The sequence below is a fragment of the Podarcis muralis genome, chromosome 4 (assembly GCF_964188315.1).
Source record: "Podarcis muralis chromosome 4, rPodMur119.hap1.1, whole genome shotgun sequence".
NCBI classification, from domain to species: domain Eukaryota; kingdom Metazoa; phylum Chordata; class Lepidosauria; order Squamata; family Lacertidae; genus Podarcis; species Podarcis muralis.
Window position 1 is genome coordinate 24793823 of NC_135658.1, and position 27344 is coordinate 24821166.

Sequence of the window (27344 nt, forward strand, 5' to 3'; positions counted from 1 at the left end):
TAATGACAGTTCAGGGGAAAAAATATATACAAGAAGAACAGTATTCCTGTTTATCAAATAGAGTGCATGTCTAAAACGTGAAGAATGGTGAAATTCACATGTGAATGCTGACACTCGGATGAATTTTGTAAATGCCTAAAATTAGAACTGTACATTGTCCTGCCTCTAGGACGTTAATCCAGCCACCTGAGATCTAGGGGGATTTAGTGAAGGAAGGGAGGGAGGCAATGCATCCCTGAAATACTGTCTTCTCCATAGTGAAGCCAGTTGCTGGTGTTGTTGTTCCATTATGATGCTGCTGCTGCTGCTTCTGGCTCCTCCAGGGGGCAGCTACTCTCTTGCTGCGGTGCTGACTGATGCATCTTTTGTGATTATGAAATTCAAAGTTGGTTGTTTTTATCATATGATATAAATGTTCTCACTTATTTTCTTTCAGGTTCTCTTTAATTTGGCCAGCCAGTATTCTGCTAATGAAATGTATGCAGAAGCATTAAATACCTATCAGGTCATAGTGAAAAACAAGATGTTTGTCAATGGAGGTAGGTTACATCCACAAAGCCCAAACATTCAAATCAGTTATTGGGTACATCCTAGGAGATGGGGACTCTTGGTCAGTGTCTTTAATTTGCATTAAAACGAGTGAGAAGTGAGAATCGGCAGCATCTCCTGATCTAACTCTGAATTCTGATTGTGTTATTGTGATTAGTTTGAAATCTGAAGTCATATATATTTGTAAACTTACAAATACTGTACAGATGCCTAATACTGGTTGCTTTCAGCTAAGATGACTTTATGCTGCTATAGCTTGTTTCCTGCGAAAATAATTTGATAAATTCACAACCTCCCTCTTTTCAAAGTCACGTTTATTCCAAACACAAATGCACTTTTGGAGTCAATTCAGATTTTCCTGTTAGGTTAAAGCATGCAGGAAAAGGTACTGGAAACAAGTCCAAACCTACCCCAGCCTGCATGCTCCCCTCTGCGCTGCCACTCTCCCCACTTTCCCTTGATAGAAGCCAGGTTAAGAGAGTAGATTCAAGCTAGTTTTGTGCTGGGCAAGAAGTTGCTTTTTACTCAAGGAGAATGGGCAACAGGAGAATTTATGCTATCCCAAGGCCTGCTACTACACTCCTTAACTTGGCAGAAAATGAACCAAACTTTTTTTTATGCCATTGCTTGTTGCCACCGATAGTAGTTTCCCATTTCAAGCGATCTCATAATCATTTCGCCAGCAGATTGCTCATCCTTGCCCAGTAATTTAAAGGCTGCAGATTCATCTGTATCCAAGGTATGGATTTTCTGCATGTAACCCGAGTAAAATCCTGTGAGAGTCATGGGATACATCTGTGTCTCATTCTGTGCATTGTTTAATAGGCATGCTGAAGGTGAACATGGCAAATATTTATTTGAAGCAGAGAAACTATTCAAAAGCTATCAAATTTTACCGAATGGCACTAGATCAGATTGCAAGTGTCCATAAAGAAATGAGGTGAGTTCCAATGAGAATAACTTTGACATTGTTTGCAAATAATAATGTGATAAAAACAGTTAGAAAAAACTTTATAATAAGTTATAAAAACAAATATTGCCTAAGGAGGTCCACCAGGCTTGGTTTCTTGTTATTTTTTGGAGGCTAGTTCAGACGTTTCTGTGTAGATGGGTTTTCAATTGATTTAACTTCTGTCTTCATTTTATCTTGGGACCAAAGTTTACATGATGGAGGCAGTCATGCTTGTGCATTCACCTATCTGCCCTGTTCATGTATAAAGTTGAGAGGAGGAGTGTCTAACATTAACAGTATACAAATTTAGTATGTATTATTACCCAAATAAAATAAATAAATAGCATTAACATCAACATGTGCGCATGGATGAGAGCCATTGTCATTATAATCATCATCTCCCTACCCTACACCCCTATTTATCGTTAAATGGGGCTGACACGTGGCTGTTTTTGGCCTAGTTTGGCCCTTGACTGGTTGCTGTTTTATTGTTTATAATATTGATTACATTGTTTAAATTGCATTCATTGCATTTGACCTGAAGTGTAAGCCGAACTACTAGTAGTATTTTTAAATCTACTCTTGTACGATAAGGTTCTAATGATTATTTACTTATTTAGGATTAAAATAATGCAGAACATTGGAGTTGCATTTATTAAGACTGGCCAATATACAGACGCCATTAGCTCATTTGAGCATATTATGAGCACATTGCCAAACCTAAAAGCAGGCTTCAACTTGATCCTTTGCTATTTTGCTACTGGAGACAGAGAACAAATGAAAAAGGCTTTCCAAAAATTAATTGCAGTGCCACTGGGAATTGATGATGACGACAAATACATTTCACAAGGAGTAAGTAGGAGCAAAGTTATATCTCCAATTCATAGAGCAAATAAACTTGAGATGTTGATTACAGGGGTTCTTTGTTGGTATATTCCAGTGGTAGTGTTGGTTCAAATCCCACATGTGCCATGCTGAGGGGGGGGGGTGAGCTGCTTAGCTTAGGGCTGTTGGTCTAGGGCAGGGGTGGAGGCCCTTGAGCTGGAGGAGGGGGGCACATCTATTCCCTTTGGGAATTTCCCCTCCCCAGGCCACAACCCTCACTGCCCTAGTTTGAATGCTTTTGGGTGAATGGATTGCAGTTCTGAACTGTGATGATGCCTCTTGCTTGTCTGTGGAAGGGATAACGTGTTTAGAAACTCCAACTTTTGCATAGTTGCAATGCAGTCTATTGTAGTTCTTTCGGCATTATGTTACCAGCAGCGACCAGCCAGATGCCACTGAGAAAACCATAAGCATGGCATACAAGCAACAACTCTTTCCTCTTGTTGTCCCCTTTGGGGGGGGGAGTTATTATTTTTCTGATAGAAAATATGACATGTAATGTACTGTAGTTTACAGTCTGTTCTAATATGTGTATGTGGGTTTGTATACATCCTCATCTGCTGTTGATGTAGGTGTAGTGAATAGACATTTATTTGCCTCATTTAGGATGATCCACATACAAACCTACTGATTGAAGCTATTAAAAATGACAGCTTGCGGCAAATGGAGCGTGAAAGGTAAAGTTTGAAGTCCTTTCAAAGTTGCACCATCACAGTGTGTTCTATGAATGTGTGGAACAGCTGAACAGAGGTCTGGTCTAGATTACTGATTAAGCAAATGTTGAACTCCCACCTTTTTTCCCTTTGCCATCCCTGTTTTTCTATGTAACTTCAAGTACCCATGTTCAGTCCTATTTGAGCTTTTTGTTTAGCTTTGCTTTTCTGTTTTTATTTTTTACACTTCTGCAAACATATGGTTTTCCCCAAGTCCCTCTTGTGTGTGGATGGTACTTCTTTGTCTACATAAGGATCCAGACTCAAAGAATGAGTTCACTGTTACCATATAGGATGTAGACACTACTACTGTTAATGCATCTGATGACGTGCTCTATATAGTTCACAAATGCTTATGCCATAATATAACCATTAGTTTTTAAAGTGCCACAAGACTCTTGGTGTTGTGTTCTGCTTCTATATGTCTGTGATATTTGTTTGAAATAATTTCTTATGCTTTAAAGGAAAGCTACAGCAGAAAAATATATCATGACGGCTGCTAAACTAATTGCTCCAGCGATTGAAACATCATTTGCTGTAGGCTATGATTGGTAGGTGGCATTTTTTTCAGCTGAGTTGCCTTTCTCAGATCAGCGGTTCACCAACTACAGCCTGTAGTAGTTTGGCCCAAGCTATGTATACCATTTTCTGCTGGTATTACATTTCACCAAAGCAACTATCTGTAAACAAATAACAACAACAATCTTTATTACGGTCCAGAGACCAACAAAACATTACAAATCAATACAGAGTTCATACAGCCTACCTCCAGGTTAATCAAGCACTTTGTTTGGAATATAGGGCTCATTTGTTCTTGCAACCACCGATAAAAACTTTGCCACTGCCAACGTTCTAGCTTTTGTCCGGTCTTCCAGTAGGAACCTGACATAGTGAGCCTCTGACTTTCCCGGGAAAGGCACCAGCAAGGGTAGTATCAGTTCAGCCCTGGCCTGCTCATACTTCGCACAATGTAACAAAATGTGATTTATGGAATCGATGTCTTGAGCACACGAGCAAAGTCTGTCCTGGTAGGGAACTCCTCTCAACCTACCATCCAGCACTGCAGAGGGGAAGACATTCAGTCTGGCTTTGGTGACAAGCCTTCGATAGTTAGGTACTGTCAGGTTTTTGATGTAAGATGTTAACTCAAAGACATACCCATATTGAACTCCTGCTGCCAGTGGACTACAGACTGCGTGTGACCAGTAAACAAATAATAAATGTCCATAAAAATGGCAAAAGTAGTTTCTTTCCCAAATCAGTTTTATCTTAAACAGCAAATGCAGTAAATAAATAGTTCGCTTGTAATATGTTGCATTACAAGTGAACTCTTTATTTACTGTGTTTGCTATTGTTTAAGATAAAGCTAATTTGGGGAAAAAACTACTTTTGCCAATTATATGGATGTTTATTGTTTGTTTACAGATAGTTGCCTTGGTGATATTATCTTGTGTTGATTGCAGTAATCATTGTATCACCACCCTGTTCATTGTTTTCTTGTATTACAGTTCATCATTTTAAAATGTGACAGTTCCTAAAGGTTTAAATGTTATGCTCTTAATTCAGCAACCACGTGATTTTCTCCCTAGGGTTACAGTGAAACAAGTCACAGTTCATTCATAGTATACAGTACTTGCCTGTCAGACCTCCAGAGTGTAAATCCTAATCTGAGAAGTGGTACTATAGGTAGTGGCTCAGAATAAGAGCTGTGAGCTAGGAAATCCCTGCTTCAAATTGCACCACAGCCATAAATGTCCTCATTGGCCTTTGGCAAGCAGCTATCTCTCAGTCTCAGTCTGAAGTATAGTAGTATTGCAATAGTAATACTGAGCCACCATACAGGGCCGCTATAAGCCAGGCTTGTGGAATTTTTCACTTCCCAAGATAGACTCAGTGCATTAGCCTGTTAATAGACCACCAAGAGTATAATAAGCCCCTGTTGCCTGTTTGCAACTGTAAACAAGCACGTAGTTTGTTTGGATCCTAAAATCAATATATTGGATTCGCCTGTAACTGATGCTTGGCAAAAACTGTACAGTTGCTTTCTTGACTTAGAGAGGTTCACTGCAACCAAGAATTTCTCTGTGGTTTTTTTTTTTATTCTGTTCCAGGTGTGTAGAAATGGTAAAAGCTTCTCAGTATGTGGAGTTAGCCAATGACCTGGAAATCAATAAAGCAATTACATATTTGAGGCAAAAGGACTTTAATCAGGTATGATGGTGTACATAGCTTCCCCCTCATTTTATCCTTACAACCACCCTGTAATGCAGATTAGGCTGAAAATGTCTGACTACCCCAGCCACCTTGACAATCTGTGTTCTAAGCAGTGGCATTTGCCACCAATCACTACTTGTTTTCTTGGAGATCATAGAATTGTAGTTAGAAGGGATCCCTAGGGTCATCTAGTCCAGCCTCCTGCAATGCAGGAATCTCATACATGACAGATGGCCATCCAACCTCTGCTTAAAAACCTCTAAGGAAGAAGAATCCACCACCTCTCATGGGAGTCTGTTCCATGGTCGAACAGCTCTTACTGTCAGAAGGTTCTTCCTGATGTTTAGTCAGAATCTCCCTTCTTGTAACTCGGATCCTTGCAGTTATTCCAGGTAGCCAGTGGGAAATTTTTTGCTGTGCTCCTAAGCTTGCCTCTAACTACTGCAAGGTCCAGGGCAAGCTGTATTCACTCTTGCCCTTGTTAACAAGTGATACCATAATGAAATATAAAAATGTGCCATCTACACACTGATATTATAGGAATACTGTGGTTGACAATGAGATAGTGGGCAAATCAACTAGCTATAATTTACTGGTCCTTTGACCCAAGTGCTAACTCTTGATAGGATTGGTTTGTGTAATGTGTCTGTCCTAAATGTTTCTCTTCCACTCATACATTCAATTTATTGGTGTTCAGCTCAGTTTATCTCTATGTTTATCAAAATGTTACTTTTCCTTTCCTTTTAATTATTCCTTTCCTTCTTTTGTACTATCTCTCCCATGTTGTTTGGTACTGTAAGTATGAAGAGGTAGGTACTATACCAATACCTATCACAAGATGAAATTTGCGTAGGTTTAGTGTAGTTTGTCAGTCTTTCAAAGAATCGGCAGCACTTAATGACTGGGTAAAGATGAATTGTCCCTTGCATTCTCTTCTCCTGCAGCTCAAGCCCAGCTTTCCCTACCTAACTGTCCAGGGAACTGAATGTTGATTCAGCAGTCATGTTTATTAGGGTTGCCATACATCCAGAATTTCCAGGACATAGCCGGGATTCGGCCATTGGAGACAGCGTCTGGATGGAAAGTGGTTAAATGTCCGAGAAAATCTGGACGTATGGCAACTCATGATGGAAGTGTAGATTCTGGCAAATGTCCTTTAAAATAGCTCAAAAATTAAAAAAAAAAGTTGCATGTACATTTATTATTTATTTACTTTATAGTAATTAAATGTACAGTACAGCCATAGCCATACCACTAGAAAGAGCTGAATCTGTTTTTAAATTTGAAAAACTGCTTCAGGGAGGGGAAGGAAGGTGGACTACTGATGTCACTGGCTTCCAACCAATCAGCACTCTGCACAGCCATCTTGCACTGTACACACACAGAAGTGGTTTCCTCTGGGCTGCATCTGTGAGAAAGGCTGTGCTGCACTTCTAAAACATAAATCTAAAACAAAGCACTGTGAGCGTGCTTCTGCTGCAGACTCTGTACGCATCCTCCTTCCGCTATTAATTCTTATTAAATTCAGGTCCTTGGTTAGGCAAGGTTCCATACGCACTGCCATAGTTTTACTGTAGCTGCATTGTTTTAGTTCTGTCGCTTTATTGGTAGCAATCTAGGTGTGTATCTTCTACAACTCACGCTGTAGTGCATTTGCTCATTATTGATGTTTTCCCATTTTCTTATCCTGAAATAAATTATATCTTTGGGGAGGTTTTCAGAAAGCCACTTGAGCACCAGAGGTGAAGAAACCATGCAAAAACTGTCCTTTGATGGCTTTTGGCTTCACGGCCCAGGGTTGCCTTTCAAATTATTTCTGACATGGTTGTTTAATTATTGTCCGTAAAAGTGAGGGGAGGTGTAGAATAAAAAGCAACCTCTACTTAACTTCAGGGTTATTTAACACAATACTTATTAATAATTTTAACACCTCTGTATAGAAAAATGACAAGTACAGCAAATTATAACACATTTTTTATTTTGCTATGTGTACACACAGTTTTTCCTATAAATCAAGAACATCTGTAGGAAAATACTTTTCATCACACTACTGGCTGTATTCCGGCATAATAATGAGTTAGTGCTACACTCTAGCTTAGAATTACGTCCAGATGAGGGCAATGGAAGGAAAACGATGATTACTGATCAGGGGTAAGCCCTGGTATCAACCAGTTTGAAATAAAATATAATAAATGGATAGTATTTCTAGCAAGCAGCATTCACTTTGCAAGATAATGTGTTATTTAGAAGGGAAGGTTTGTAGCTAAGTGGTGGAACAGGTTGAAATCACTGGCATTTCCAGGTAGGACTGGGTAAAGTCTCTGTCTCAACCCCTGGAGAACTGTTGCTGACTTGGGTAGATAATACTGAGTTAAATGGACCAATGGTCTGTCTCAGTGTATGACTGTTTTGCTCAATTTCCCATGTTCTTGCATCTTATTGAGAAATTTAGATAGAGTGACTTACTGATGATTGGACTTTACTTAGTATGCTAACTCCTGCACTATACTTACTATACTGACTTGTTATGATTACCTAAAATGTTTTAACAACGGTTTTATACTCAAGTCCTTATTCCCATTATTTGGACACAAGTCTTGTGACTATAACAGAATTGATTTGGATAGGTGTGTTTAGGATTATAGCCAGATATTCATAGCGATAAACAAAAACCTATGGTTGAGAGCTTCCATAAAACCTAAGCATAAGTCACGCACATCTGAAATGCTTTCCCCCCGCACCTCTGAAATTAATGGTTTCTTTAGATAATTCATTGTAATGAGAAAAGTGTTCTGCTATAGTAGAAGTATGGACTTCCTAAGTGGTTTGCTGGGGAGCAATAAACTTGAGCTAGCCCCATGTGTTTTGCATATGCCCTCTTTTGCACCTCATAAATTAAGACAGTAATGCACTTTGTGCTGGAAACTGTAAACCTAAAATATACTTAAATTATTGGCTTGCTGCTTTAAGGTACATTCACTTTATAGTAAGTAACTGAATTTCTGTGCTCCATAAACTTCTGTGTAGGAGAAAACGGAGCCTGGTGAATTGTAACAAGTATTTTTATATTGTAGGGGAAAAATGAGTTAAATTGAAACTGAAAGAAGTATAACTTTCCAAAGCAAAAATGCGGTGGCGGCTGATATGATTATGATCTACATTTTTTCAGGAAATTTTGGAACCTTCTCTTAAAAAGCAATGAATTGCATTTATTTTAATTCCTGCTCCATGCACCAACATAATTTAAGTTCTAAATGTTTAAAAGCAAAGCACTTTGTTAAGAATACTTGTACCTAGTGTAAATCCAAATCCAATAGTACTATATTCTTTCTCCACATAGTAGAAAGTAGAGGAAACTTTGCTGAAGAGGAAGGAAAAGAGTTATTGCTGAGCAGCTTGTTGTTGTTTTTTTAAAAGTAGAGATGTGCTCTAAAGCACTAGAAAGCTGGTATGCACAGCTCTCGGTTCTTGTTAAATTTAGCAAAATTAAGCACCTGCAAGAACAGCATTATATGTCTGTCTGCTGTGGCAGAATTTTACATAATTAATTACCTAATCATGTTATTCCACTCTATTGTGCAATTCCACAATGCAATTGGAAAAGAAGTGATCAATTACATATTATTTGCAGACTAAAAAACAACAGCAGCAAATACTGATCATATGTGCAAGATTGATTTCTTTTTCAGACATGAATAAGCAAACATCAACAATTTTCACTCCCATTTCCATCAGAATTCTCTGACGTCCCTAGTTACATCCACACTGTAGTGACATTCTCTGTTTCTGCTGCCCACAAATTCCCCCACTTAGGATCAGGGTGCCAAAAATGCAGCCATGAGCTGGCGTCATTAAAATCCAGCAATTATTTTGAAAACAAATCACTTCAAGAACCTTGCATTTGTAATACAAAATGCATACAACAAATTAATTTGTTTTAAATTAATGATTCAGTGATGTCTACAAATTTATTTATTAAAAATATAAATCAGGATGGAAAAATACCGTGTGAATCCAGAATAAAAATGTACTTATCCTGGTTTCTTAAGACTGGTCATTGACCATAATAATAAAGATTTGATTTGATTTGGTTAAAACAACATAAAATAAAAATGCAATAATGCCTAAAGCTATTCATTGTTAAAGATCTCAGTGCTCCTTATCTTGAGACATATTGTAGATCTGTTTTATAGCTGCTGAACTTACATGGCTTTCCTCAGATCATTCTGGGACGTAAAATTTCCAGTGCATAGTTATGCAAGTTTACTCAGAAATCTATTCCTTGCCCCTTCTTCCACTGAACTTCAGGAAAGAGGGCTTGACTGCAGTATATAGGCCTCTAAATGCATTTACTTGGGGGAAAGTCGCTTTTGATTTTATTGGAGCATCTTGAATATTAATGAGTTTCTGATTGCTATCAAATGTATTTTATTCTGTGATCTTAAACATGACACATCCTATCATACTTTATGATGTTACACTGACAGATAGACACTATATCCTAGCCTAAGTGTTTATTTTGCATTGCTTCTCACTACAGAAAAAGTGCATCAACCCCAGTTTGTTTGAATGGTTTAACAACGTGAGTCACTTTATTATTACTTGCTTCTAGGCTGTGGAGACTTTAAAGATGTTCGAAAAAAAAGATAGCAGAGTTAAAAGTGCAGCTGCAACGAACCTTTCGTTTCTTTATTTCTTGGTGAGTGAATGCGTGGTGGGTGTATTTCAGTTAATTTACTTAATCCAAGACTGAGAGTATGTGGCCCCTTTGGATTTAATATATTTTGTCTTAAATTCAATTAGTAGTAGTTTCGAAGATAATTGTTGAACACATTTATTTGAATTAGAATATTAAAACTGCCAACTCAGCTTCATTTTAATTGTTTATTATGGGACTTTCTTTCCTCCATTCCCTCACTCAAAAAAAGCCCTTCTGCTCTGGAAATTTGGGGAAAACCCCAGAACAGATTTACTGCAAGAGAGGAGAGGAAGGAAGTTCCATTGTGAAGGTAGAAGCCCTTGTGTTGATGGAATACATTCATTGGATACAACCCTTAATGTTCTAACACTTGGATATTTTATTCTAATACCAACACTGCACATTTTGAGAAGCTCAGTCTGCATTAACTGAATAAAAACTCTTCAAGAACTTGATTTCACTTAATGCAGCCCACAAATGTCCATGACAATCCTGTCGCAGTGACATAGACCTCTCTGTAAAAACAAGAATAATGAGTTCATTGTGATCTTTAAAGTGCACTGTGGTGTTATGGCAGTTGTCATGACATGACAGACCTATTCAGATGCCAGAAGTAGGTTGAAAATGGAAAAGGCAGAGAATATTATTTTAATATTGCCTGCCTGCCTGCCCAAGATGTGATCAGTGCATTGTTGAAACTCATCAGACTAATTGTGTATGATAAGAGCAGTAGAGGACAAGGGAAGACACGAGCCAGTGCCTGCTTTTCCCTCTCTCACATCCAGTGGCGTAGGAAGGGGGGCAGGGGGTGGTCCACCCCGGGTTCCATCCCTGAGGGGGGTGACATCGCCACGGGTGCTGCCATTGTGACACTCGCGCACGGGTGGCACCCCCATTGGGATGCCAGTGGGGGCGACATGCCACTCTCCCCCGCTCCAGGTGCCAAAGCCCCTAGCTCCGCCACTTCCCACAACCCACCCTAAGAAATGATAATGCAGATAACACGTCACATCTTGGGTGGCTTGTGTAGTTTAGGACATTGCCCATGGAGTCATGGATGCTGGATTGGAGCATATACCCTGAACAATAGCTCTTTGTTTGGACTTCCTAGATTTGGTTATTGACATCAAGAACCTTGAGACATAAAGGAAGAGAAAAACTACTAAAGTCCCTTTCCCAAAATTTGCTAAATGATAGAAGGATATTTGGAAAGCTGATGTTAAGCTTATTTTACGAGAGCCAGTGTGGTGTAGTGGTTAAGACCGGTAGTTTCGTAATCTGGGGAACCAGGTTCGCGTCTCAGCTCCTCCACATGCAGCTGCTGGGTGACCTTGGGCCAGTCACACTTCTCTGAAGTCTCTCAGCCCCACTCACCTCACAGAGTGTTTGTTGTGGGGGAGGAAGGGAAAGGAGAATGTTAGCTGCTTTGAGACTCCTTAAGGGGAGTGAAAGGCGGGATATCAAATCCAAACTCTTCTTCTTCTTCTTTAATATTAAATGGAATGGAATGATACATTTTTAATGAAATTTCAGAAACAGAATCTCTCCCATCTCTAATTTGATTAATGTACTGCTTGTGCCAGCAAAGTATTGAGGATGCAAAATGGCAACTGCTTAATTTGTATTGTGTTTAATTCAGGAAAATGAATTTACACAGGCAAGCCACTATGCAGATTTAGCAGTAAATTCTGATAGATACAACCCATCTGCTCTCACAAATAAAGGAAATACGATCTTTGCAAATGGAGACTATGAGAAGGCAGCAGAGTTCTATAAGGAATCTCTAAGAAATGATTCTTCGTGCACGGAAGCCCTTTATAACATTGGTAAGTCTAATATACTTTATGATAAATTTTGTGCTTGACATTCTGGTTATTATATGTATCCTTTTTAGAAGGGATTGAGGGACTACTTTTGAGCTTTATTATATCCTTCTGATTAAAGCTGTATTAACTAACGAAATAGTAGAGTGTGATATAATTGTAATTGTCTCTCTTTCGAATCTGCTGTCCACACCAATGCTGAGACAGAGTTTCTGTCTGAGCAAGTTTTCTTATCTCTTTCATCACTGACATATTGTTGTGCTTTTAACTGGGGTGAGGGGACACCAGAAGTGCCCCTTCTTTTTTAATGTTTATGTATTGTTGTTTAACTAATGTGCCTTTACGCCAGCTTCTTGTAAATAGGATTGCTCCCTTATTTCATTTTCCATAATGAACATGTTCTTAAATTTCTGCTTCTTCATCGTATGAGTCAATGAGATTTGAATCTTCCCATTTAGATGACCTTTGTTTTTAGGTTTAACGTATAAAAAGCTGAACAGGTTAGATGAGTCATTGGATTCTTTTCTGAAGCTTCACGCTATCCTTCGAAACAGTGCCCAGGTTCTCTTCCAAATAGCAAGCATGTATCTTTTCAACAATTATAGAATCAAGCATATGAAACACTAAATCCTCTGTGTGTCTTTATAATGTAATAAAGATCTTTTTGAAGGAAGGGCGAGATACAGAATTAATAAATAAATAATAGTAAAGTGTATGATTACGTGAGGATTTCAGTTAAATTCCCATGCGTCAGACTCACAGCGAGAAGTTCCTTAACTGGTGGTACTTCAGATATGAATTAATGGAGGATCCTAATCAGGCCATTGAGTGGCTTATGCAACTCATCAGTGTTGTTCCAACGGACTCACATGCATTAGCAAAGCTCGGAGAACTCTATGACAGTGAAGGAGATAAGTCTCAGGCTTTTCAATATTACTACGAGGTATGTGCTTTTACCTTCTACAATAGGCATACAATGCAAAGGAACACATGCTAGCTTAAGCTGATGCTTTGAAAAGGAAGCTGTATATAGTAGACATTTTTATATAAAGTAGTAGCTATGTAAGTGTTGAACCTAGTTTGATGGTCAGATTCAAGTATACATACGGCATAGGTCCCAATACGACTAATCCAGCCCATTGCCTCTGGGTTGGAGTCAGAGAACAATAAATAGCAGAGCTCTTACAACTTCCCTCTCCCAACATGCTACAGTCCCCTCTGTAAATGTGTAGGGTGGGGTACAGGGGGCTTCAGTGGTATGGGAAAATCAGAGAATTTTGTCGGGGATGTAATTCAGGAGGAGAAGTATCTGTTTTCACAATACACTCAAACCTCGGTTGTCGAATGTAATTCGTTCCGGAAGACTGTTTGACTTCTGAAACATTTAACAACCGAGGTACGGCTTCCGATTGGTTGCAAGAGCTTCTTGCACTCAAGCGGAAGCTGCGTTGGACGTTCAGGTTCCGAAAAACTGGAACATTTACATCCAGGTTTTTGGCGTCCGGGAGCCGAAATGAGCTGTTGAAGAACCGAGGTTTGACTGTATTTTTTTGGATACATATATGAGATACATATATATGAATGAAAGAGAATTAGATATAGTTTCCTATATGAGCTGCAATATTCAAACAATGGCTCTCTTTTTCATTCCTTGCTTTTAGTTGCAGCATCAACTAAAGCTTTCCTCCTGCAGCATCAAATAAAACTTCCGTATTTCCCTAAAAACTTCCTTCTTTCTTTTAACCACACAGTGGCCCTTTGAATCACCATTCTCATTCTGTTTTTGCTCCTGGCAGCGGCCTATAGCTTTGTTGTTGTTTTTTGCTTGCACAGGGAGCAGCACGTTCTGTATTATTATTATTTTTAAAAAATCATAACAAGAATGGATTTGATCTGATATTTTAGCTTTTAGGGCAGCAGTCCTAAACACACTAGGGTAGTAAGCTCTGCAGAGCATACTGGGATGTTTTTACCATGTAGAAGTGCATAGGATTGCATTGTAGATGTAGTTTAATTATTGTTGTTGTTTTTTAAGTCAAGACAACTAAAAATATTTTTCAATTGCCAATTTTACCTTTCAAAATATAAAATACACTCCTCCAACAGATTGGCAGGAAACCTATCCTGAATACAGCTTTTTTTTCAAAATGGTCATGTAAATGAAAAAAATAAATTATATAAGAAAATGAAGGTACTTTGTGGAGTGTATCTTTCATTTCACAAAATAAAAATGTTTGAAAATAGGACACGCAGAAACTTACCTCAGCAACGTTTTCTAAAATGTCTTTTTGCTATTTGCAAAACCTGCCACATTTTCTTTAGGGATTAGTTAGTGTATTAGCACACTGCTCTCATTCATAAATTACATGTTTTCAACATCTGGAGGATTAAACACATAAATGAGTAAGATATTCCAAAAGCAGAATAAATATGTTGTTTATCACTAATGTTGTATTTCTTCCACCTTCTTTATTTTGTCAGTCCTATCGGTATTTCCCTTCAAACATTGAGGTCATTGAATGGCTTGGAGCCTATTACATTGACACACAATTTTGTGAAAAAGCCATTCACTACTTTGAAAGAGCAGCACTTATTCAGTAAGCAACCATTCATGATGATGTTATTTTTGTTGTTGTTGAGTGTTTAGACCAGTATCATTTGTAAGGGGACTTTCTGCAGTACACTTATATTGGACACAGGGGAAGCACATTGATATATATTTATGTATTATGCTACATGTAAATTATGGAGTAATTTGTTTGGAGTTTTAAAGGAAGGAATTCTAAGACCTCAGCTTAAGCAGAAACGCAGCACTGAGCAAATGCATCTACTTAGGTGGTCTTCATGTGATCAGAAGGTTTGATTACTCTGGATGAGTGTTTTCCTAGGACTGCATTCATAAGAAACAGGAGGCAACATCCTTTAACAATCCTAGCCTACCCAAAGATGTTTGCTATATGAGAAAGTTTAGATTTATTTCCAGTGTTTGCTGCAAGCCACATAAGAACAGCAACAGGAATCACAGAGAGCTACAGAGATGCTTCAACCATCGTGTCTCCTCCCCAGCATCTCTCATACCCACCCTCCCAAAGACAAATTAATTGCTTTGATAATTGTAAATCAAGAAATGTTTAGTGAGGACAATATACTAGGTATAAAAAAGCTATTGGGCCTGGGATTTGCTGCAGCTCATACATAAACCAATATTGAGCAACATTGATCAACGTTCTAACTTATCCTGCAGCAGCCTCCTTATTTTATTTTTAAAAATTCCCGTAAATGCGTTTAATTCTCACCAGCTGAAATAGTTGGAACTTCAGTGTGCTTAACGTTGGCTGGGACAATATCTTATAAGTGAAAAGGAAAAATGTTGGGCTCCATCTACTAAGCATACTGTACAATCTTCAACAACGTCCTTGCCAGATTAAAAACTGGCACGGTAACTTAATCCCAATGAATACCATATTTCACCCTCATGCTGGAATCCAAGCAAGGATTCATTTGGGTAAAATTCACTTGGTGAAGAATTTCCTTTATACCCTTAATTTTTAGAGCAAAGATGCATTTATTTAATTAATATCTTGCCACTCTTCCCAAGGGAGCTCAAGGCAGCAAACTAAATAGCAAAACAGTACCAAAAAAAAAACCCATGTAGAAAAATAATTATACCTTAAAAACATTGAAACATTTTATGAGTAACACTTTGGCATATTTACCTGCAGACCAACTCAGGTGAAGTGGCAATTGATGGTTGCAAGCTGCTTCAGAAGAAGTGGTAAGTCTCCTTTCGTATCTCATGTTGACTTTGATAATCATATTTCACTGTTTCACAGTGTTTAACCATTGCAGGCAATTGGGAGGGTCTTTTTTTCATCCTGATCTTACACACATTTACTCAGAGATAAGATCAGTGGGACCTGCTCCCTGATAAATATGTATACGATTGCAGCCTTAATATCTAACTGGTTTCATTACGTGTTTTTATTTTGCATTTGAATGCTTAGAGTGTGCTATAATGTTTGGACTATTTGTAAAGTAGATTATTAAACGTCAGGGATTGTATTCAGCAAAGTTGACCCGTTAACACAAGGACTTCAGCCTGTGCAATGGGATTTCCTCTCCCCGTGCACCCCCAATACATTTTTGTGGGGGGGGGGGGTTCTCCAACCCTCCAGAGCAGATAGGGGGTGCAAACAGGAAGAGGAAGCGGGAGAGGATGTCCTGTTGCACAGCTGCAAGTCCTTGTGCTAATGGGACGGCTTGGTTGTATACAACCTGTGATCTCATTTTCCACATGTTTTTCAGGACAGTGGGTTCGGTCTTTCCTCAATAGCTGTGGTACTGTCAGGGACCCTGTTGCCTGAATAATACTAACCCTGTAATGGGGAGGGACAGCATTCTTGTATTATTATTTTTTACAAATGGGTAACAACAAAAATGATATGTTTGACTATCATTTGAATTTGAATTCTGAAATGACCAAAATGCAGTTGAGATGTAGGAAATCTTTGATCTCTTGACATATTTTTTCTTTAGTTAAAATCAGCCATGATAGGGGTAGGATATGGATTAAAGTTGCAATGCTGTGGTGTTTAACCCTTTCCTCCCCATACAATTTCCTGAAATAAATTGTCCTTCCAGAGCTACTCTAAACTGCAGAGCATGAGGAAGACGGGTACCCACATTTTCCCGTTCTGCAGCTAATAACAGCTTTGGCAGATCAGACAGTTTTAAGCAGTGACAGACTTTGGCCTTTAAAATTTTAGCAGTGCCAAAATCCCCATCTCTCATCTTCCATTGTTCGTCATTGTTGTGGCACCCCTGCAGAGCCCTCTCGGCTCAGAGCCCAGCGTGGGCAAACTGGTTGTGCTCCCCTAAATCTGCTTTTTTTAAGTTGGGGGAACACTGTGATGGGAAAGAATTAGACTCTCTCTTCCTCAGCCCTGCAAGCCAATCCACCCCTTGCCCAAGCTAAGGGATGCTGGAGAACCTCTGTTTCTCATGCAGAGGTGTAGCTGGGGGTCTAGCCAGGGTTTCTGCCCTGGGTGAAGCCTCCAGAGGGATGCCATTGAGGCTCCCAGCCTCCTAGCATGTCTGGGCTTCAGACGGAGAGAAAGATGAAAAAGTGAACAGCAGCCACAAGCTCCGTCCTTCCCCTTCCCCCATGAAGCTGAAGAAGGCTTATTTACAATGTGATGCAGGGAGAAGGAGAGTTGGAAAATCTGGAGAAGCTGCGTGGCTCTCCCCAATGAAGAAGATAGGATCACCTGTAGGTTTGCTACTGTGTGAGAAATAAATTTTGGAGGGAAGGAGGGTGGGGCGGAAAGCTGAGGAAGAGAATCAGTTGGACTAGATGATCCTTAGGGTCCCTTCCAGCTGTACGATTCTATGATCCCTTCAGAACTTTAAATGTGTTTAAATAGCTAAGGCTGAGTCATTTTACAGACTATACATGATCTACACACAGGAAAGTAAGGGGTGTGTGAGCATTTTTCCTGCCAGAGGCAGTTCCCTGGCAAGCTCTGGTCAGCCCAGCTGCATTAGGAATGTAATGGAAGGGCACTTTCTACTTTAGACTTGCAAAAAGCATTTCTTCACCTTACACAGAACCTAAAATGACTACAAAATGTCTTTGACCCGGGTGACAGAAAACCTAGTTTTGGCCCTGTCTCATGGTAGTGTCTCTGTGTGTTTTATATCACTAACAGGTAACTACCAAAAAGCTCTTGATACCTACAAGGCGATTCACAGAAAGTTTCCTGAAAACGCGGAATGTAAGTGGTTTGATATGATGCACCTTTTATCCTAAGCTCACTTTTTATATTGGATAGTCTCAAGGCAAGGGGAGCCAATAGCATGGCCTCCAGATGCTGTGGATTTCAACTCCCACCATCCCTGACCTACTGACTGGGGAGCTGAAGACTGTGTACACAGCATACATTTAAAGCACTGCCCCCCTCTCCAAAAGAAGGATCTTGGGAATGGTAGTTTACTCCTAATATAGCTGCAATTCCCAGCAACCTTAACAAACTACAGTGCCCAGGAATCTTTGGATGGGGGGAGGGATATGTTTGAAACGCATGGTGTGTATGCAGTCTTCGTCTACATACAACATCTGGAGGGCACCATGTTGGCTACCCATGTGTAAAGTATCAATACTTGCCCTAACACAGTGATAATCATGATCCATTTGTGGCAGGTCAATGCCATTTATGTTGCTTCTCAAAATAAGCCTACAGCCACCAGTCATGACCTCAAATGGCTCTGTGGTTAGCGCATAGCTCCTGCACGAACAGGCTTCCCAGGGCTCTTTAAACAGAGGGAGCCTCTCCATCTGAGAATTTCCTGCTTTGGGGTAAAGAGGAAAGATGTGGAGAAAGGATCTTCTCTGGATCTCTCATGTTGAAATCTGGAAGTCCCATTTGCATAAAAATCATTGGATATATGCGTTGGCACAGTGCAGATGGCATTGGTTGGATACACACATGGGACTTCAACAAATGGCTTGTGCAGATCAACAGGTGCTGATATTCCTGACGTGTATGAATAGTAAGTAAATTCAGTTTATGAACAACTAACTTTCAGTATGCTCATTAAAGATGTTCAGTATTCTGCGTACAAAGAGCCATTGGCCCTGGCCCCCTTGGATATATTCAATGCTCCTTCCTCAGTGTTCAGCATTGTAGGTAGCATTCTAGCCATTGCTTGCTCCCATCATCCCATCAACTCATCTAATCGGTGAGTTCAAACGCAGTGGAAAATTACGTACATCTTTTTCATGCATCTGATGAAAAAATGCATCTGGCCACAAAAGCTTATGCTAGAATAAATAAGTTCAATTCTAAGGTGTCACAAGGCTTGTTGTCGCTTTTGCTACCACAAACTAACAGGGTTAGCCCATTAATTTTTTTAAAAAACCGATCTAATAAATTACTTTTCAACATATTAGACTGTCTTGTTGTTTTCTTTGGGTTACAACTGCCACCCTGGCCTTCTGCCCACCTCCATATCTAACGATGGGCCTGTAACTTATTATCGTATTACCATTCTGCATATAGGAAAGTATTTTTACAAAATCCCAGCTTGTTTTTCTTTAAATGCATTTCTTTTCACAGCTTCATTACTAGACACTGGAGCAGAAAAATAGCTCTTTTTTACTGCACTGCTGTCATGTTTGCTAAATCATATTGCCACTCAATAAATACAGTGGTCACAATTCAACACAGTGAAACTACTTAATCCATTGAAATCACTGGGCTTAATTGCAGTTGGATTGCGGTCATTGTTGCTAGGCTCTGTGCTCTGCTTATTTTTTCAGCTGCTTTTAAGTCCAATAATGGCAACTAATGGTATGACTTTTATACCACTAGGTTTACGCTTTTTGGTCCGACTCTGCACAGACATGGGCTTGAAAGAAATCCAAGAGTATGCAACAAAGCTTAAGAGAGTGGAAAAACTGAAAGAAATCAGGGAACAGGTATGTTGGGTCAGTTAAACAACTAAATTTCACTGTTTCTCAAAGATTTGTAAAGAAAGTGCTCTTAAATTGCAATGTGTATAAGGAGCTGAGGTGTGGCTGATTCTTCCTTTATTGCAAATGTTGCTCACAAGACCTGCAGAAATCTTGGTATCTTGCTTTCTAAAGCTACTTGTTATGCTTCTAAACAAGCAGCTGTTTTCTGTCCTCAATGGAAATTAAGAAGCGGGTGGTAAAGTATCAACTTTTAGAGGTTTGTGATTGCAATTAGTCTGTCTAGGACTGTCAAACCAAAATTTCACTTCAAAGACAATTCTTAATATAATATTTAGAACAGAGTTATTGTCTACATCTTACTGCGCTTGCTGGACTACCTGAGGCTGTGATCAGTGATCTATCTTTGCTCAATAGAAACATACATTGGAATTAAAAATAAGCCTGCCAGCATCTATGTTGTGACGCAAACTGACCTGCATCTGTCGTAAGTCACCCATTGTCCACTCCCATAACAGTTGCATACAAAAAGGACCAGCCAATATACAGTGTGCCAGGAATGGCAATACTTAATGTGAGAGCCAGGGTGGTGCAGTGGTTAGAGTGTCAGACCAGGACTTGGGAAACCAGGGTTCAAATCCCCACTTGCCATTAAACTCACTTGGGCCAGTCCCTGTCTCTCAACCATTGGAAACTCAGATCAATTCATATGCAAAACTAGTTAAACTGACTTTTTGTTTGTTTGTTTCGTTTTTCTGAGTGGCTGATAAATCTTCAGGGAAAATGCATCGCTGCAGGTTTTCATAATGGAATGCCCTCCCCCAGAGTACCTCACCTGACAAAGTTTGATTCCTTTCCTTTTTATTTGCCTAGGCCTTCCAGAATATCTTGTAGCTATTTTTTTCTGTGTGTTTTATTTTACAAGCTGTTGTGTTTCTGCAGATTTCACGTTTTGTTCTGTATCTGTATTTTCAGTCTTAAGTGCTACTTGTTAAAGGGGAGGGAGGTGGAGCCCTGAAAATAATAAGCCACACACAGGTTATTGATAAACAACAAAAGGATCTCGCTCACTAGGTGTAGGCTTTGGCTGTAAAGTCTTTTGGCAGTACCTCACACTGCCCTGCTGCTCAGTACCTTAGAAGGATTAAGGAAGAGGTTCTACTATATCTCTTGAATACTGCTAATGCCTTTCTACGATAGCGTGGATCATACATTCAGAACTGTTGCTTTAGTATGATAGTTTTAGTTGAAAACATTAACTTAATAGTCTGTGCACCTGCACAAATTTTGTAGACTTGTTCATGTATTTAGTCAAAGGTATTTCCATCTGTCTACAAGTTCATGACCTAAGAGACCTTAAAGCCAAAGTAAATTTTCCTGCCTGTTTTTATGCTTCCTACATCAAGCTGACCTAGCAGTTTCTTTACAAGAAGTTGCTGAGGAACAGCTTTTTAAACACCACATATTCTGTGATTTTAGATGAATGCATACCCACAAATCTTTTTTTTTGCAAAATATGCACTGGCGCTGGGGTGAGATTTGTTTTTCAAGCTAGCAATTAAAGGTTAACCTTGGATCCATGCACCTGTTGATTGCAAATTCAAATGTTGCTTTTTGCGCAATTGACAAAATCCATATTGTGAAAAGTGGGATTTATAATTAAAATCCCAATCAGTCGTGACATTCAAAAGTGCTTCTTGAGCAAAATTCGTGATTATAAAATTTATGCAGCTGGAAAAAATCTTACTGCCTTCCTCATTCCAAGAAAGTGCACTTTCCCAATAAATATTTAACGGTTTTCATTTTAGAATTTACATTTTCCAACAAATAAATTAATGTTTTTAAATTCAGTGCCAAGTATATTAGAAACATAAAACTTGGAGGGTGGCAATTTTTTTAATGTGTTCCCTACAAGTTTGCAATAATAAAATAATTTTGGATTTACAAGATTTTAATATGCAGACGTTTTCTTGAAGTGCTGTTGAAGAATATCCTCACTATTTTTTCAGCTGAACCTTCCAACTGTAACATAAGGCATTTTTCGTCATCTGTTTTATATGAACCTGATCTAAAATAGCATATATTTTATTGAAATCCCTTTGCTGAACCTTCCAAGTCTATGCGAGCATTGTTAGGTTCAATATTTTTATTACGTGCAACTTTTAACACCGTGTTTTAATTATGCCGTTCAGTGACAACATGCCAAGTCCACTTCACTGCAATTTTTATTATATCTAGAAGTAAATGTACTTGGCAACTAGAAGTGCAATCTTACTGATTTCTTGGATTTGCTTCGGAATAAAGTTGATTCACATATGTATGTTCGTCACTTGGTGGCTGCTGTGTTCAGTGATGACTGTGTTCAGTGAATAGATCCTGCATAAATAGTAGAGTGTTAGGACCTGAAACATCAACTCTGTCATTGATGATTTAGCTGAGTTTCCTACATTGCAGGGGGTTGCACTAGAAAGATGGCCCTTGGGGTCTCTTCCAGCTTCTACGATTCTGCTTTTCTGCTTCAACAATATTTCATTATGGTCCTATCATTTTATGCAATTGTATTTTGTATAAATTATAAAAATTATATATAAAACATGTTCCATTTGCAAACAAAACATTTAAATAGCTACCTTTCTACCAGTAGGATGGGGGAGGCATAGGAGTAGCCAGGACTTTTGTTAGGGCAGCAGAACCTCAGATTTGTATTGATTTCTACTGCTTTTTACTTATTTGGGGGGCAGCTGCCACCCAGGCTACGTTCAAGTGGGGGGGGGGACACAGGAAGGAAACGAGGTTGGAAGGGGGACATGGTTGGGAAAAGGTTGGGAAACACTGGAGGACATCAGGCATGGAAAAGTTCAAGTAATCGCTGATGTAATTGGAGCACACTCTTAAGTACACTTCTGATTGTTCCTTTGCAGTCCCATTTTGAACTTTCAATGACCATATGAAGTCACGTCCTCCACAGGTGGGCAGCCCTACCTGCCTGTCCAAGTGGCCCTCAATCCTGTCCAAGTGGCCCTTGTCCAGGATATGCTTGCCTTGCCTGAGGCCAATGCTTGCTTCATTTCCCCCTGAACCATTCCAACAATCTCACTGATGCTGTTTGTCATCTTAATTTTCATGCTTTATTATTATTATTTTTAAAAAGCTTTTATTATTTCTTACTACTCTGGCAGCTATCCTGGGAACATAATTTATGTCGGTGGGGATATAAGTGACATAAACAAGTAATAGGTAATCAGAAATCTAATAGCTGCCAGTCATTAAGGATACAGCAGTCAAGAATGGAGAAATCTAGTTATGTAGGCACAAGGAGACAAAAGATGGATGACAAAGAGACATTAATTTGAATATAGGAAGCTGCCTTATACTGAGTCAGACCACTGGTCCATCCAGCTCAGTATTGTCTACACTCACTGACAGTGGCTCTCCAGGGTTTCAGGCAGGAGTCTCTCCCAGTCCTACCCGGAGATGCTGGGGACTTGGAACCTTCTGCATGTAAAGGAGATGCCCTACCACTGAGCTGTGGCCCTCCCCAATGCCACCTTGGGATGGACTAGCCTTGCAGGCCAAATGAGCACAGTACCACTTCTTGAGATACGCTTAGGGTTTCAGCTTTAGGGTAAGCTTTCCACTGGGAAGTTCTTTTCCACATGCTTCACAGAAACAATGGGGATACTGCAAGACGATGATGGTGCTCTTGTATGATTCTCATTCATTTCACCAAAGTGTTGGACTGGAAAGCTTTCCAGCATGTGGAGCCCATCAGACACTGAATAGGAAGCCAGGGAAGTACAGTTGACTGAGTGTTTGGTTTGTTTATTTGCATATTTAGCTGCCTTGGTCCAAGATGGTCTGAGAAGTTTAGAATTCGTTCCAGTACACAGAGCAAAAACTGGCATTAGCGTTACACACGAATCTTCTTCGGTGATCACTTGTAGCCAAATAAGATTGTCTTACATAAACATGGTTTGAACAGTGAGTCTGTAAGTGACTGTGGAAGCCAATTCTGGACCCACACATCCTTGCACAGAGGGGACATAGGTTTTCAGGAGGGAGTTGATCGCAGCGAGGGTCTGCCGAAAGTGCCTTCCTCATAGTACGTTTTCCCCTTTCGTTCTGAGTTCGAGCATCTTCAAAGCCCATGACACCTTTGATCAAGGCTGTTCTCCAATTGGAGCGTTCAAAGGCCAGTGTTTCCCAGTTGTCAGTGTTTCTACTACATTTTTAGACACAAATATAGTGTGTTGAACCTGCAACAAATCCCCATTTAGTCATGATGCTCACCAAATGGCCTCGCTATCCAGCAGAAGTGTGAGGTATACCTTGTACGTTAAAAGTAACAGAAACGATTGGTGATAATATTGAAGAGCACTTCTGTCTCTTTCTTCCTCTCCTCCCTAGCGTGTCAAGTCTGGCAGAGATGGCAGTGCCCGGGCACGCAGAGAAGGCAGCGGTGGTGGTGGTAAGTGCTGCTCATATGCTGCCATATTTAAGGTTTCTGAAAGCAAAGAAAATGTGATTCCATTTATTAATCCTGCCGTCTGCATTCTCTCTGTGGAGAGGGAGATGTGGATCAAAGGAGCATTGGAGAATTGCAGGGAATGGGGTAGAACATGTGAAAGGAGGTGATACCTAAATAACACTACTAAGAATCCTGATGTAATTTAATTTGTTAAGATAGAGCCAGTGTACTGGTACTGAGTCAGGAAAACTGTGGTGCAACTCAAGACGTGATCAGTACCGAGACCTACTCACGGTGGTGGCTGTAAGGATTTCTGAGTTCACACTTAACGATTGGTATTTGCTTGTGGTTTCATATCCTGGTTCGTAAGCAAGGATTAAACCAATAAATCGGAAACTGATTTAGCAGCCCAAGATTGTCACATTTGAACCATATGTGGAATGCTTTAAATACTGTTTTTATTCTGTCTTATATCGAACAGAAACACATAATCTTTGGTCTCTCATACGTGCCTTTATGGTGTAATATTTTGTCTAATACTCTCCCTTCTGTCAGATCCTGGTAGCATCACGCATAAAGGGGAGCGTCTGAGTGCTAAATTGAAAGCTTTGCCAGGAACATATGAGCCCTATGAAAGCAGTGGTAATAAAGAAATAGGTAACTGATGTTTCTAATAGCTTCCTTTGAAACAAAATACTGACTGTCAGAAAGCACCCTTTTTCTCATGCAATTATTAAAAGTTAGAGACTGTGTTGCTTTTCTTTGTAAAAAATGTGCTTCTACTTCTTTTTTTAAATTTAGATGCTTCCTATATTGACCCACTTGGACCACAGGCTGAGAGACCAAAAACTGCACTGAGGAAAAAAATAGATGAAGATGAATTTGCTGATGAAGAACTGGGAGATGATTTGCTTCCAGAATAACCTGTAGCCCAGTATAGTAACCTTAAAAGCTTTGAAAGGAAAAAAAGAGAAATGTTTCTTACAGGTTTTGATAAGGTTGTGAAGTTCTTATGTTTATTTAAGCAATGTGTATATGAACTGTGAATTTTGAGTAAACCGTTTTTATAGAGCACGATCTGAATGTTCCTTTGTTACTCATGCAGATTATCCCATGAGGGAGGAAGTCTTTTCTGAATATTTGGGAAGATTAGGTAAAGATCTGGCAGGACAACATATAGTGAGCATTATGGAAATAAGAACAGAAGGACACTTCTAGATTAGAACAAAGGACTATCTAGCCAAGCCAGCCAGCTAACTTTGGGAAGCCTACATGCAAGGCCTGAATGTAGTAATCTTCTCCTACTCCTGTTCCCCAGCATGCTCTCTCTGACCCTGAAAATAGAGGCATCTAGCTCAGGGGTAGGGACGCGGGTGGCGCTGTGGGTAAAACCTCAGTGCCTAGGACTTGCCGATCGTATGGTCGGTGCTTCGAATCCCCGCGGCGGGGTGAACTCCTGTCTTTCGGTCCCTGCTCCTGCCCACCTAGCAGTTCAAAAGCACCCCTAAGTGCAAGTAGATAAATAGGGACCGCTTTATAGCGGGAAGGTAAACGGCGCTTCCGTGTGCTGCGCTAGTGCTGGCTCGCCAGAGCAGCTTCGTCACACTGGCCACGTGACCCGGAAGTGTCTTCGGACAGCACTGGCTCCCGGCCTCTTAAGCGAGATGAGCGCACAACCCTAGAGTCGGACACGACTGGCCCATACGGGCAGGGGTACCTTTGCTCAGGGGTAGGCAACCTAAGACCCAGGATGTGGCTCAGTCGCCTTCTCATTCCGGCCTGCGGATGGTCCAGGAATCAATGTGTTTTTACATGAGTAGAATGTGTCCTTTTATTTAAAATGCATCTCTGGGTTATTTGTGGGGCCTGCCTGGTGTTTTTACATGAGTAGAATGTGTCCTTTTATTTAAAATGCATCTCTGGGTTATTTGTGGGGCATAGGAATTATTTCATCCCCCCCAAATAGTCCGGCCCACCACATGGTCTGAGGGACGGCGGACCGGCCCACGGCTGAAAAAGGTTGCTGACCCCTGATTTGATGAGAGCAATTTTATGGGAGCAAATTCCATAGTTTAATTATACTCTCTGTGAAGAAGTACCAGTACTTCCTTTATCTGCTCTAAAGTTTCCAACACACTCTGCTTTATTTGCTAGCCTGGGCTCTAGTATTATAGAGAGGGAGCAAAATTTTTATCCATTTTGTCTGCATGATGTGCAATTGTATACACCCAAGTCATTTTTATTTTGAAGGAAAACTTTTTGCCTTTAATATCGTCCTTGCGTAGGGGAATTTTGTAGTGACTGCAGGAAACCAAGTTAATTTCCACTGTTGTCAATGCGATGGAAGCTGCCACCACTTGCGAGGCTTGCAGCTCTGAGGTTCCACTACAAGGGTAGACAACGTGGTGCCCTCCAGAAAGTGTTGGACTACAACTCCCATCAGCCTCAGCCAACATGGCCGACTGTCAGCGATGGCGGAAGTTGTAGTCCAGTAACTCCTGGAGGGCAGTGTGTTGACTTCCCCTCTTCCGCTTCATTGTGAGAAGTTTTCAACGTTTTATCATCGCCTCTGAAGATCCAATTTACTTTAAGGGTACTTAATTGCATTGTTCATGTCTGGATTTCATGGCACAGTGTATTAGGATCTTAGACTGGAATTCTCTGTTGCAATTCCAATCTGTTCTTGAAGCAGAAGGAAAATGAATGTGCCAGATGTTTCCATGCTGGCATCACCTGCTGTTGGGACATTAGTCAATTGACTAAAGTCCAGTATTATCAAATATTCCAAGGTTCAAATCCTTACCTGGCTCTAAAAGTTGCTAGGCAATGCTGGGCCTCTCAAAGACTCTCAGCAACTACCTCACAGGTTTATTGGAAAGGTAAAATGGAGGGGGGACAATGTCTACTACTTTTACTTCATTAGGAGAAAGGGTGGGGGGGAAACATCATAAACAATTCAGTCCATTTTTCAAAACACAATCATTTCACAATAACAGCTATCTCATTTGTTTTTGAGACAGCTTTTATACGTAACATTTTTGTTCCCCTAACAATACTTTATTTGACAATATTTGATGGGTCAGTTGATTGGTGAAACCTGACACACAGTTAGTTCTTACCTGTTCATTTGCAGGTCTCCTGTGTTATTGGGTGAATTTATTTGTGCCATACTAGCTACAACCAAATATATCCCTTAGACCTAGCTAAGGGATAGTTAGGGATAGTCCTGATAGTTGCTGGACTGAATTTTCCATATACTTTTCCATATCCATCAAGTAGTCTTTGTTTCATAGTGCTCTCCATACCTGTGAGAGTACTACAGAATACTGCATGTCCCCAGTAATAAGGTTGTTATGCCACTCACTAGCACTGAGATAATAGGAATTAAAGAAATTGAAGTAATTATTATTGCACAAATTTCCATAAGAATAGTTTTGAAAAGCATGTTGTTACTGACTCCAAAGGTAGTGTTTCAGCTCTTTGCTTTTTTCCAGTTAACTGAATCATGACTTTTGACATACCATGATGTAAAAACTCCTACACATTTTTTCCTGTGCATAGTAGAGCAGT

General features: G+C 39.9%; 1 protein-coding gene across 3 annotated transcripts in view; it reads left to right on the forward strand.

The window, feature by feature from the left end:
- Nucleotides 1–24845, forward strand: part of IFT88 (intraflagellar transport 88) — a 33307-nt gene extending 8462 nt beyond the window's left edge. For all 3 annotated transcript variants that reach the window (XM_077927073.1, XM_028726290.2, XM_028726291.2), the window contains 17 exons: nt 437–539; nt 1375–1489; nt 2122–2353; nt 2993–3063; nt 3564–3650; nt 5211–5310; nt 9926–10012; nt 11652–11838; nt 12311–12419; nt 12628–12778; nt 14317–14432; nt 15558–15610; nt 17544–17609; nt 19206–19312; nt 23714–23774; nt 24330–24431; nt 24576–24845. In XM_077927073.1, the coding sequence (XP_077783199.1) occupies nt 437–539; nt 1375–1489; nt 2122–2353; nt 2993–3063; nt 3564–3650; nt 5211–5310; nt 9926–10012; nt 11652–11838; nt 12311–12419; nt 12628–12778; nt 14317–14432; nt 15558–15610; nt 17544–17609; nt 19206–19312; nt 23714–23774; nt 24330–24431; nt 24576–24697 (1869 nt within the window). In that variant the 3' untranslated portion in view covers nt 24698–24845. The remainder of the gene's footprint in view (nt 1–436; nt 540–1374; nt 1490–2121; nt 2354–2992; nt 3064–3563; nt 3651–5210; nt 5311–9925; nt 10013–11651; nt 11839–12310; nt 12420–12627; nt 12779–14316; nt 14433–15557; nt 15611–17543; nt 17610–19205; nt 19313–23713; nt 23775–24329; nt 24432–24575) is intronic.
- The last annotated feature ends 2499 nt before the right edge of the window (nt 24846–27344 follow it).